The sequence below is a fragment of the Taurulus bubalis genome, assembly GCF_910589615.1.
Source record: "Taurulus bubalis genome assembly, chromosome: 21".
Classification (NCBI taxonomy): domain Eukaryota; kingdom Metazoa; phylum Chordata; class Actinopteri; order Perciformes; family Cottidae; genus Taurulus; species Taurulus bubalis.
Genome location: NC_136609.1, coordinates 2537148 through 2550217, shown reverse-complemented (window position 1 = coordinate 2550217; position 13070 = coordinate 2537148). Strand labels below are relative to the sequence as shown.

The 13070-nt window shown below is 44.0% G+C and overlaps 1 protein-coding gene across 1 annotated transcript; it reads left to right on the top strand.

Annotated features, from left to right (window-relative positions):
• Positions 1 to 3875: 3875 nt before the first annotated feature.
• On the top strand, positions 3876 to 12072 carry LOC306753173 (MAGUK p55 subfamily member 4-like; the record flags this gene model as incomplete). The annotated part of the gene is given in 20 exon segments (XM_079237030.1): positions 3876 to 3933; positions 4010 to 4131; positions 4654 to 4731; positions 4837 to 4920; positions 5370 to 5501; positions 7735 to 7816; positions 8189 to 8274; positions 8499 to 8573; positions 8649 to 8845; positions 9040 to 9097; positions 9317 to 9356; positions 9452 to 9472; positions 9593 to 9607; positions 10129 to 10170; positions 10284 to 10457; positions 10550 to 10630; positions 10725 to 10818; positions 11075 to 11183; positions 11273 to 11407; positions 11884 to 12072. Coding segments are annotated over 20 exon segments (1872 nt in total).
• Between the last annotated feature and the right edge of the window lie 998 nt (positions 12073 to 13070).

The window sequence follows — 13070 nt, the reverse complement described above, 5'->3', positions numbered from 1 at the left end:
TGCGAGCAGCGGCCAATGGGAACGGAGGATCACTTGAACAGCTTGTTGACGGCTCCATCTGCTGCGGGACCTCCTCCACACGCTTTCCCCTTTTACTGACCTGGACCGGCTTCTTATCCGCTGATCATCAGAGTAAAGATGTGAATAATGTCCGAGTTTTACTGCGAGAGATGAGCCACTTCATACCGTCCGGTTTAAACTGTCCACAACTGAAAGACTGACTTCCTGTGTTACCTCGGAGGAAATTCAAGGTTCATGCTCTTGTTTTTTTTTAGTGCCAATGGGAATGGTTTGTCCTCTGGCTCCTCTGCTCACAGTCCGTATGCTGTGAGATAACAGACCTCTTCTTCTTCCTGCAGAATAATCAGTTTTTCTGCACAGAAAACAACTTTTTGGAGGCGGAAACCTTCCTTTTTATCCTGCACTGTTTCGGGTCATTTCCACTTCTTGTTATTCACCTGACACCTACACGAAGAAACGGACACGAACAGGAAATAATCTCATGAAAGCACGTCACTTTATTAGATTGACCAACTTTTTATGATCCAGCCTCCCTCTCACCTGAGACGGCAGTCTGTTTATTTTCTAGTTGATCACATTCCCACCTCACAGCTGCTTCCCTGAGCTTTTCCATAGGAACTCTCGGGGCTAGTTCACGGTTTGATACTGTATTATAAATGTAAACTGACTTGGTTGTAACTCTAAATTATACTTATATTCTCCTGTTACTCCAGCTGGCAGCAGAATAAAGCTAAACCCAGTTAGTGGCTAACACCAACTAGCTTTCCAAAAGGACAGATTTACCTGGACGAAGGTAAATCAAAAGGTCCTACTACAGGATTCTTCCCAAAGTGCTCACGTTGTTATATGTAATGTTGTGAACTGCAATCATCTGGAAACATTTGTCTTTATTTTTAAGGCACTGACATCCGATAGAAGAGGAGTTTTCGGGAGCTGAAATAGTCTTTGTGTTAATTGTATTGTTGTGAATAACGGTGTTCATTGCATGAAGTCGGCACATCCGTCATGAAGCTAGCCGCCATATGAAGGTCTCACTACGCCTTGAAATAACCAATGCAAAAGGTCAAACTTTGCGTCATTTTGGATTATTTTCAACAGTTTTTATGGACGTGATGGTCGAAGCTGAGTCTCTGCTCCATCTGGTGATGCGCACTGTTCTTTTTTTAAACCATTTACAGCACTAACTGTCAGACATCGTTGCTTATTTGAGATTTGCGTCACACATGTCAGTTTATAAAGGGCTTAAGAGAGGATTCAGAGTTTTTTTAATTTTTTTTTTATATCATGGCTTTTGTTTTCTCAAATGGTTTAACAATAAATAAAGCCTGTGGATCAGAAGCCTCTTTTTGAAAAGGGACTAAATTTAGATGAGGACACTGTCGGATAACGGTTAGAATTTAACTTTGCTGTCGTTCAACAAGCGCAGTAATAATGCAAACAATTATCATTGGAACTGTTATGAAATGCTGTGAATGGCCCTCACGGGACGCGTTGTTGTCTTTGTAACTAAAGGAGTTCATCCCCAAAATGCTACGGACACACACAGAAAGAAGGAAGCGTTCTCCAGGAATTACATTACAAACGCAGAATGGGACTTTTCTTGTTACGGCTGTTTCACCGACATGAAGTTGTATTTTAAATCCAAAACTGAAGATGATAATGTTCATAAGCTCAAGTTGGGTTCACGCCCCACATACACATGACTGTTTATGTCCATGGACTTTGGTGTTTATTGGTCAACATTGAGTGTTTCAGCTGGCTGACATGAGTCACCTGTGTGTCTTTTACATGATGTCGAATGTATTGTACCTTAAAGAACCGGCGGCAATAAACTCATTTGATGGACGTCGCTAACTAATCCGCTCCGACAGTTTGATGTGATTCCTGCAGAAATTAACTTTAATGCAAAAGTTCCAGCTTCTTAAATATGAGGATTTGTTGCTTCTCTCTGTTTTATGTGATGACTGAATATCTTTTCTTACATTTCATAGGCTAAAGGATAAAAAAACTGGAAGCTTCATTGAAGGAGATCCACTTCTTTGCTCTTTTGGGAGGTGAGAATTTGCCAACAAGGAAATATTTTCATCAAGTGGAAAGCAATAATCTCAATAGTACGCTTACAATAAGGCATTTTAGGACCTTTCAGATGGTGGGAGGGAATATTGTGTTGTAATTCTTTGGGAATAAGATTACTAATCAGGAGATTACCCCCATTCCTCACAGAGAAAGGAGACAAAAATATGTTTTATCTGACTCCAGCACATTGTTTAAATACTGATGCAAGTCTCATTACAACCTTTTAATTTACACGTCTCCCTGATTTTGTCCCTTTCCAGGAACTAAAAGCATTTCTCTAAACCCGGGAGCACAAAGTGCTGAACAGGCTTCATCACCCTTAAGCCGTTTCCCTTGTCACCTAAATTGTCTCCTTCTTTGTCAGTCAGCTCCTCCTGCGTGCCGCTAAAAGCTAAGAAGATTTGGCAGCAACCGGCCAGCCGGTGAGGGAGGAACCGGCTTCCGGTGGCCAGAGGCGGGCGGCTCACTTGCCTGGGATTAAGTGGGATCGGGAGAGATTACAGCCCTCTCTCTCTCTCCCTGCAGCTCGATGAAAGTGCAGCGCTCCGGCTAGTCTCCCTGGGGAATATTTCCCTCACCATATATATACATTTTCCTGCAAGTGTTGGTGCGAAAACCTGCAGGAGCTGGAGGATAAACGGCCGTGGCATCCTTGAGGATTCAGACATAAAGGTAAAATGCTTTTTCTGAAGAGGGAAGGGCTTGAAGGAAGGCCACAGGGATCATCCTCTCCAACTTAAACTTGGAACCACTTGAGGAGCTGTTTTATTTCTTATTTTAACAGTTTTTGCGTCAACGCATCACACGTCTTTCCAAAGTGGTTCTTGTAGTTTATTTACAGTCAAGACAAAGAAACCAGGGTGATAAACTCTTAATAAATCCTCTGTCTGTCCTCATTATGGTCAAATTGATGGTTGTGATTACATCGCAGCTGAATTATTTGAGAAAGGATAACAGATTTTACTTGCTACTGGTCTTTCTTTTCCTCTGTGGTTCCCCAGCAGAGATTAGGGTCTGCACATCTCTGTGTTGACATCACCACGGCTCTCACAAGCTGCCGTAAAGTGTGCCATTAACCCCTGACCCCCATTCACGCTAACCACTGAGACCACTGAGACTGGTGCCACAGAGGTCTCTGCATGTCGGTTGGTTTGGTGAATAAAAATAGAAAGACTCAATGTATTATTATCTCTTCTTACAGCCCTATCTTGTATAGGTTTTATGTATTTATGGTCAGAACATGGTGCACACTCAAAAATAATGTTTTCTTCCATTAAATGACCACAAACAGAGAATCTGGAATCTACAATAGTTGGTATTAATTTGTCTTTATCACAAAGTACTGATTTTTCTCAGATAATGCAGATGCAAAGAGTTTGCTGTAAGTTTGATATGAACTTTGGACGCAACATTTACCGACGTAATTTGTTGTCATCATCGATTAATCTGCTCATTATTCTTTTGATTTATCGTATATTTTATGTCTTCAAACCCAAGATTTTGAAGTAAATCTGAAGCTGAAACAATTAATCATCAAAAGAGATGCCAGTTAATGTCCGTTGATTAATCTACCAATCGGCTCTTTTATATATGCTATCAAACATTGTGTTACTTCAAATATCAGTTGAGCGTTAAGGATTTAGAGTGAAGGATAAGCGTTTGTGTTGAGTCAGCACTCGGTGTCAGACAGACTGTGTTTCCTTCACTTTTCCAGGTGTTTCCGGTCCTTGTCCTTGTCAGCCGCCTTGTTTGGGTCAAAGGTCGGGGGTCCGGTGAGCATGAGGCAGGCGGTGGAGGCTCAGGTGTTGAACCCCCACTGTGAGCTGGGAGAACACGGTCAGTAGGAGGCCTCGCTGGAGCATTTGAATACGTTAACTTCCAGTTCACACTGTGATCCACTGGTGTGTCGCAGGCCTGCGTCAGATCCTGGGCGACGTGATCCAGGAGGTGAGGCGGTCGGTGAATCAGGACATCGACGGAGCCGAGATCCTCCACAGTCTGCTGAACGCCTCCTGGATGCAGTCGCTGCTCAAGGTCTGGAAACACTCCGGAGATTCTTCTTTACTTGTGTTGTGTTTTGTTTGTTACTTTCATGCACTTCTTGGGTTGCCATTTGCGGGTTGATATGCATTTAAGTGTTTGCAGGTGGGGTTAACAGGAAATATGCAACTTTTGTTGGATGCTTGTACAAATAATTCCACATTAATACACAATAAACAGACGGGGGAAAGAAAATAAATATGTTTAAACTGCAGCTGCAATGGTGTTTGATGGCAGAAGACTGTGAGGAATGGAGAAGATGAAGAGAAAAAGGTGTCAGTTTTGACTTTTACTGGGTCTTCATCAGGTCAAATTCCATTTTTTAAAGCTAAAATCTACTTTTTCCCTATAAAAAGGATGGGATGTGCACACAGACAACTGTTTAAATTCATGAAATCCGTCATTTAAGGACATTTTGGGCTTCGATAATTAAAAAGCTGACAGTATTTTAGCATAGATTTTACCTTAAATACGTTTGTTCTATAAGTTCTAAACATTTGATAACATTTCTTTCAGGTTTACGAGTGTCTTCAAAGGTACCGGAGAGATTCTCCAGCACCAGCTCTGGACTACGCGTCCGGACTTTCTCTTCAGGTTACATTTCAGATTGTGTTATATTAACAATGTGTTCCTCGTATACATTTTGTGTGTCTTTTTTTAACTATTTAAATGTTGGATATGTGGTTTGTTGTTGTGTAGTTGCTGATCGACATCAGAGCGTTGCCGGGCTGCTCTGAAGACGCCAAAGAGCTCTACAGCCTCCTGAGACAGCCGCAGCTGCAGGTGAACGCATTTATATACACAACTTTATGTCTGCATCACACACAGACGAGCTGAGGAACCAGCTTTCACACAGCGGCTCATTTATGGCTGTGAAAAAGAAGTTTAGGATCTAAATAGAGTGTATTATAGTGTAATTTCCTGCTTTTGTCTTCTGTATTTGTGTGTAGAAATAGTAAAACAATATATTTTATAACCTTGATTTGCTATTATTTCTAAAGATTTGTACATTTCAATAGATGCATGTGTCATTTTTCTTGTAATTTGTGTTCCTTGCTGCTTTATACTTTGTTAAATCGACATAATAAAAAAATTAACTGGTTAAAAGGACTTTTTAAAAGCTGAACAAAGACATAAATAAATGCATTTGAAGCTGGCAAGATTGACCTGAACTACGTTGTCATTTTGACCACCGGCCAACAACAACCCTGTGTGATCTTCTGGCTTCGCAGGCTCTTCTCTCCGCTCACGATACGGTGGCCCAGAAGGACTATGAGCCGGTGCTGCCGCCGATGCCGGACAACCTGCCGGACGACGAGGAGGCCACCAGGACCGTGTGCCTCGTCAAGAACAAACAGCCGCTGGTGAGCTACAGAGGAACCTCTCTAAAGCAGCTCGAAGGGAGGATGTATTACATTAGTCTGCTTTAGTTCAAGCTACGTGTACCTAATAAACTGGTCATCTTCAACCAGCCACACTAGAACGTGTAAAGTGTGGTTTGGAAATGTGAGCAGAAGATTCAAAAGGTTTTGCACGTAAAACCAAAATGTAGAGATGCAGTAAGTAGGAAAATATATTTTGTGATTTTAGGTTGCTCATAATATCTAGAAAGGTTTAATGTGTTTCCTTTGCTGACGGCGTTCATCAGTTGTTGTTTGTCTGTAAACATGCATACAATTCAGCAAACTGGACCAAGTCAAAGCAGATGCTCATGGAGATATTTGTTTAATATTTATGGCTTTTTTTTTGTTGCCAAATATAAATCAAACAGCTGTCTGCATCCAACAGAGACCAGATGTTTGATTTTTATAATCTCTCATTTTGGTAATTGTCTGTTGATGCTACAGATCTCCGAACAGCAGAAACCACGGACAAGACATCTGTCTGTCTTTTGGGTCTTTACGTGTGCAGCTCTTTTAAATATTGATGTTGTAGATGACCAATGCAGCTCCAGCCCTAGCGGGAGTTCTCGACCTCTTCCCTGAACGTTTCCCTCTGCCTTTGAGTGACTCTGTTGTCTCACAGCTCCGCGAGCACCAGAGAGTCGGGCTGCTCCGTTCATCCTCCCCTGGTGCGCAAAGCTCCAGAGGAGGATTACGCAGTCACTGGGACACCCTGAGGCACCTGACCCAGCAGAGGCTCCACCACCGAGGCCCGGGTCCTGCTGCGGGGAGCCTGGACTCCTTGTGGCGTAGCGTTCGGCGAGGCAGCTACCCGCCGAGCGAGCCTCTGTGTAACCCTCCGCCTCGCTATAAGCCGACGAGTAACTGCCGCAACCCGGCGAGCCGCTGTAGAGTTTGTTACGCCGACCTGCTCTGGAGGCGAAGCCCGAACCGCTCGGCGCCGTCGGTCTACAGCTCCGTTATGATCGGTAAGAAAAGCCCCCGTCATCCGTCCTCCTCCATCATTCATCGCAGCCGTGGGTTATTAACGTCTGTTTCTTTCATTGGAGACAACATCGTGGAGGAGCTAGACAGCGGCGATGAAGAGGACGCAGGAGGACGTGCGCCCGCGGCCCGGCGGTGGACCGTGTCTCCCCCGTGTCTCGCCGTGCCGTACTACTCCAGCGACTACCTCCGGCCGGGCCTTCCCCCGGGGCGTCGGAGCCAAAGCCCTCGCGTCCGCACCGCTCCCCCGAGCCCCATGCGCCCTCGCCGCGTGGCGGACCTGCCGTCCGTGGAGCTCGCCAAGCAGGAGAGTCTGGACGAGCTGAGGACCACGGTGCAGCTGGCCGCCTGCTCCATGGAGAGCAGCACCAAAGACATCAAGCTGCTCGGGGAGAAGATGGCGGCCGCGACCGAGCGCATGTCGGAGACGGTCCAGGACAACTCGCAGGCCTTGGCTCTGCTCACTCAGGTGGTGGACCGGCTGCAGACGCTCCTCGTCGCCAACGCCCCGAGACCTGCCGAGCGAGACGGCACCCCGAAACCTGCACAGCGCCCGTCCCTGACGCACCAGTCCGGATGCTCCTTCCCCTCGCTCCCATCCTCCTCCTCCAGCTCCCTCAGCAGCTTCCACGACGCTACCTCCACCTCTCAGGGGACCAGCTGTCTGTCCGCGTCCTGCCGGGGGTCGCCCCAAACCGCCCCGAAAACCAGGAGTGTCCCGTCGCCGCAGAAGAAGCGCCCCGACCTCCAGGCGTCCGAGCGCCTCGTGACCAACGGCCTGCCGGACGAGGCCAAGGAGGCGCCGCACGCCGGGAAGGGACGTCGCTCAAAGCAGCGGAGGAAGAGGAGGAAGAAGGCGACATGAGGCGCCGAAGAGTGTCCAAAAGAGTGGACTTCTTGGGTCCTTTTAAGCCGTCTCCGCAGGGGGGGCTGACCTGCAAACGCACACGGTGGTAGCTGACTTTTATTACGTACTTTTTGTGGCATTTCTCAACGTTCTCTTCCGTCGTGTCGTGGACCATTTCACCCCGGAGCCTCATTTCAGGATCCCCATCACGTCACGGTCACTTTGTCATGAATCAAAACCCGCCGCTCTCCTCTTCCAGTCTTTCACGTCCCGTCATGACGCCATCCGTTTCTATTTCTCTTCCTTTGTGTGACCTTTACGGCAGCTTTTATTTATTCTCTGCTTCAATCTTTTCTGTTCCAGGGAGCGACTATAAAGAGGAACGAGATCTCAGGGGAGATTTTTATCGCTCGGGTGATTCACGGAGGGCTGGCTGATCGAAGTGGTGAGTTGTCTCAATTTACTGTGTAGTTAACTCAAAATTAAAAGTATTGTATTTGTATTTACTCAGAGAGTACTGCCCTTTGGGTTTAGCTCAATCAAGAGAGAACTTCCACGTAGATTTCTGTTTTTTGTAATTATACTCTCTAACCTAATTTACCTTTTTCTTATATTAAATGTGAAGTAAAAGATCGTATAAAAAAAGGCACAATGTGAATAGTTAACTGTCCATTTTTCTGTTAGTTTAAAAAGTAACCAGGTTTTGGCGACTTCAGAGATATTCACACACTAAAAGATTCGGTTTAAAGTTAACTACGTGAAGTTGACAGTGTTCCTTTAATAACATTTTGATTTGTGTGTGTGTGTGTGTGTGTAGGTCTGCTCCATGCAGGGGACAGGATCATCGAAGTGAATGGTTTTCCTGTGGACGGGTTGGAACCTGAGCAGGTCATCCAAGTTGTGGTACGTCATTTTTCGTGGCTACTTAAATAATTAAAGAAGAAGAAGAAGGAAAAAGAGATTTTGGCATTTAAAGGGTTGGAGTTCATGAAATTGAAGGGATGCATACGCGTTAAATTAAATCAAATTCATGGTTTACAGTGCTCTGAATTAATTTTCTGATACGTCTGTGAGCCATTAATATCTGCTGATGAATCCATCTTGTTTCTTTGCAACCAACCAATCAGCAAGCGAGGTCGCAGGGCACCATCATGTTCAAGGTCATTCCCATCACAGAGCGGCCGGTCCACAACCAGACGATGGTAAATCACCCTCCACACACACACACACACACACACACACCGACATCCGCATGGCGTTCACTGAGCTCTCTGCAGCTGTACGTGAGGGCCATGGTGGACTACAGCCCCGAGCAGGACCCGGCCATCCCCTGCGCCGACGCCGGGATGAGCTTCAGAAAAGGTGAAGTCCTGGAGATCGTGGACCAGACGGACGCCCTCTGGTGGCAGGCCAAGAAACTGCCCAGCAACACGGCCTGCGCCGGCCTCATCCCCTCCTCCAACCTGCTGAAACGGTCAGCAGAGTTCACTGGTTTATTGTTAGAGAGGAAATAGTTCGGTTATGATTCAGTTTTACATCATTTTAAATTGAGTTTTTGGACTTTATGATGCTTTTTTCAGTATTTTCTGACATTTCATAGACTGGTGACTGATGTTAAATATTGATGAAGTTGTCGTCGGTACGTTGTGTGATTTAAACTGTGATCAGGAAGCAGAGGGAGTTCTGGTGGTCTCAGCCTTATCCTCCACACGCCTGCATGCAGACCTGTAAGTTCACCTCAACTTCCTTCAACTCAAAAGTCGTCACGCTTTCAGAATCGATCTCCACAGCCTGGTTTCACATTTGACTTTTGTTGTGTTTCACCCCACTCTTTCTGAAGTGAGCACTGTGGAGGAAGGTAAGGATCACACCTCATGTAGCAGGAAACTAGGTGACTTATTTGTTGTGTTACAGATATATAACGCTCCATTTTTCTCCCACAGAGGAAGACATGATGGCTATCGATGAGAAATGTCTGGAAGCAGGTAAAGATCCACATGATCTTTGATTTGCAAACTTGCTGCACGTCTTTGGCGCTTTGTGATTAATTTGTTGTTTGTGTGTTGTTTCACGCCTGAAGAAGAGGAGGCGTTTGAATCTGGTAGGTAAGTCTTTGTGGATTTCATCGGGTTGGGATTTGTTCTGTGGCACTCTGTCCTCCATCTGAAACATTTGTGATTGTTTCTTTTCCAAACTCTCCGGCTGTCTGACTGAATGTCAGAGGAGCTCAGAGAAGGTGAGAGAACCTCAGATGTTTGTAGTTTTATGTCTGAGAAGAGAAAACTCACTCAAGTGTTTTCCCGCTGCTTCATTTTCAACCTTTTTTCTTTTTATATTCCCCAACTTTTTGCTTAATTTGCATCTTTAATTTCACGACATGCATTAAAATGGTTTTCCTTTCAGATCAAGATTTTGTTATCTGTCAGAATGAAAATATTTCTCTATCAGATGAATTCATTTTGCATTAGCAAACTATTGTCAGGTTTGGTCCCTCAAATAGGCCGGTTTTAACAGATTTATTGTCATAGTTTATATATATATATATATATACACACATCTTCTGATGAATAATTACAATAAGGAAATTCTAAACATCTTTTTCTCAAACTGATAAGTTTATTTTTAAACATATTTTCTTTTATTGTCATAAAAAGACGTTTCAGAAGCTGCTGCAGGTTTTACTGTAATTAAGAATATTTTCTCGTATTGTATTCATCCATTTGCTTTCATATGTTTCCTCTGCTTCTTTTCAACCAGAGGAGGATGACTTCTGCAGCAACGTTGACGGGATCTACTTGGGTAAATCTGAAAAACTGTCTCTTACCTGCTCTGAAATCTGTACATTTCCATATCAGCGTTTGCACAATTACTCCATGGATCATTTCTAGTATTAACTTTGATGTTTCTCTCAGCGGGCTTCCGGCGCAGCCTGCGTCTGTGCCGGCGGCGGTCTCACAGCACCACCCAGCCGTCCTGCCACACCCGCTGCCCCAGCAGCTGCTCCAACACCCCGAGCAGCCCCTACGAGGAGGTGGTGCGCTACCAGCGCCACCCGCAGGACGCACAGCGCCTCATCACCCTCCTGGGTACAGTTGTGACGCTCTCATAGTGGACGATGCAACGAGACTTCAACGTGATTAAATTAAACATTATTAGATGTTTTACTTTTGCTTCTCAGGTCCGTCCGGTGTCGGCGTGAATGAACTTCGGAGGCGCTTGATTGACATGAACCCCAAAATCTTTCAGGGAGCCGTGCCTCGTACGTACAGATCATTTAATCCACACAATTTAGACTCGACTAAATGACGTGAGTCGCTTTGTGTGAGGAACAGTGACGTGTTTTCCTTCACCAGACACCACAAGAGCACCCAAAGGATACGAGGAGTCTGGCAGAGAATATTACTTCACCAGCAGAGAAATGTTTGACAACATGGTGTACAACAACAGGTACGAGCGCCTCCGCTGTGACGCCATGAATAATGAATGTAGTGGAGACTCTGGCGCTCGTTTACTAAATATAACGACGTATTTATGAGCTGTTTTTATGTCTGTAACATTACACTTCAACACAATGATGGGGAAAAAAATGTCAAAGTAAGAGTCATGAGGTAAAGCTCAACTCTGCTGATACAGAAAGCTCTCACTATGTTTATGAAATGCATAAAGCATCAAGTACTAGTAACTCCTTTGTGATGTTATGCAGGTTTCTGGATTACGGGGAGTACAAAGGGAATCTGTACGGAACCAGCGTCGAGTCTGTGAAGGACGTTTTAAACAGCGGGAAGATCTGCGTCATGGACATCGATGCAAACGTAAAGCAGCAGTGAATTTATCGTCCTCTTCACAATACTAGTGCTGCGCACAAAAGCTTTAATTTGATTGTTTCCATCTCTTCCTTCAGGCCATTCAGGCCGTGAGGACCCACGAGCTGAGGGCGTACATCGTCTACGTGAAGCCGCCGTCACAGGAGCGCCTCAAGGAGACCAGACAGGACTCCTTCATCACCACCAACTACTACGTCAACCGACCCTTCAAAGTAAAGTCCCCCTGGCCAGATTCTGTGATATTCTTGTCATGAGTCAGCGTTTCTTGCTTCTTGATGACGTGTTCTAATAATTCTCCTTTATTCACATTCAACATTGTTGCAGACATTTTCAGTTTCTGAGCAGTTTTCTTCTTGATTACGTTTTTTAAAGTTGTAAAAGGCACATTGTTAAGGCAACAAATACAATGTGTTTTGTTAGTTATTTGCATGTTATGATGTTTTTTAAAACATATAAATTAAAGTTACTAGAGAGGAGATACTCAAACTCAAGTGCATTTTCAAGTTTTTTTTAAAAGCGTGAATCAAACTTTAAAACAGATGTTAGAGAATACGTGTGTTTAAATCAATATAAAACAGATCAGATGAAAGAACAACGGAATGGGATGAAGAAATAATAACATAACACAAAAAAGGGATTTAGTCACCTATTAGAAATCATCAGTTTCTACTTTTCTTACCTCCAACAGGAGGAAGACTTCCAGGAAATGGAAGAAGCCGCCCGGAAGATCGAGTCTCACTTCTGGCAGTTCTTCGACCACGTGATCGTCAACGAAGAGCTGCAGGACTCCTGCGTCCAACTGCTGACGGCGGTGAGGAAGTCGCAGGACGATCCTCAGTGGGTCCCGGCCAGCTGGATACGACCCACGACCACGTGAGAGAGGACGGAGACGAAGGCGGAGGGGACGAGAGAAACCCCCTATTTCATGGCAGCAATCATTTTCATTTTCTTTTTACAGATTCCTTACTGTAAAATCTTAACATGTAAAATCAATGCTCATGTTTTAGGGGGGTAGGGCATGAAAGACATCTAAATATTTTTAATTTAGTTGTTACTAGGGTACTAGACCTGATTACTAAAATATACTAAATATAAAGCTGGAGCCCAAAGAAATGCCTGCAATTGTTTACTTGTTGTTATTATAAGTAATAGTAGTATTATAGGCAGCTCATTCTTGCCCTGCTCCCTTCTCTTTTACACAGGCCTGCAACAAAGAGTATGATATTTTCCGATGAATGTTTACATGCTAGAAAGCAAAGTGGTTTCTTGTTATTTGTTTTGTTTTTCATGCTGAATTTGTGTAATTTATTTCGTGGTTTGCTCTAGCCTAAAATATTTCATTGCATGCCAAAAAAAAGATGTACTAACCATTAACAAAAAACTTTGTGGCACAACAATTACACTTTGTGTCCTTATTTCATAAAGAAATGTGATAATATGCAAAAATGTAAGCAAACCGTTGATAATTTAATATTTGTACTTGTTTGTTACATTAATAAACCACTTCTGATAGTTATTTATTACTTGATTTATGAAGTTCATTCATCTTTTTTCGTTGCTTTGTATAGGAGCTTTTATTTTGAAGTCTTCTGTCCTACGCTTAAAACCATCCGGGTAAAACCTCCGCTCGCAGAGAGTAAAGACTATTTAAACTACACTTTGACATTTCATTAAAGTAATTATCAAATTCAAACGAGCAAGCAAATCATTGTTAATGTGATATTTTTACCCGTTTAACCACTTTTAATAATTCATTAATAATTCATTCGCTGCGTGTATTCTGTATGGTCGCGCGCTGTATTGGAGCTTTTATTTTGAAGATACAGAAAGTCTCCTGTCCGACGCCTAAATGCATCCGGGTAAAACCTCCGCTCG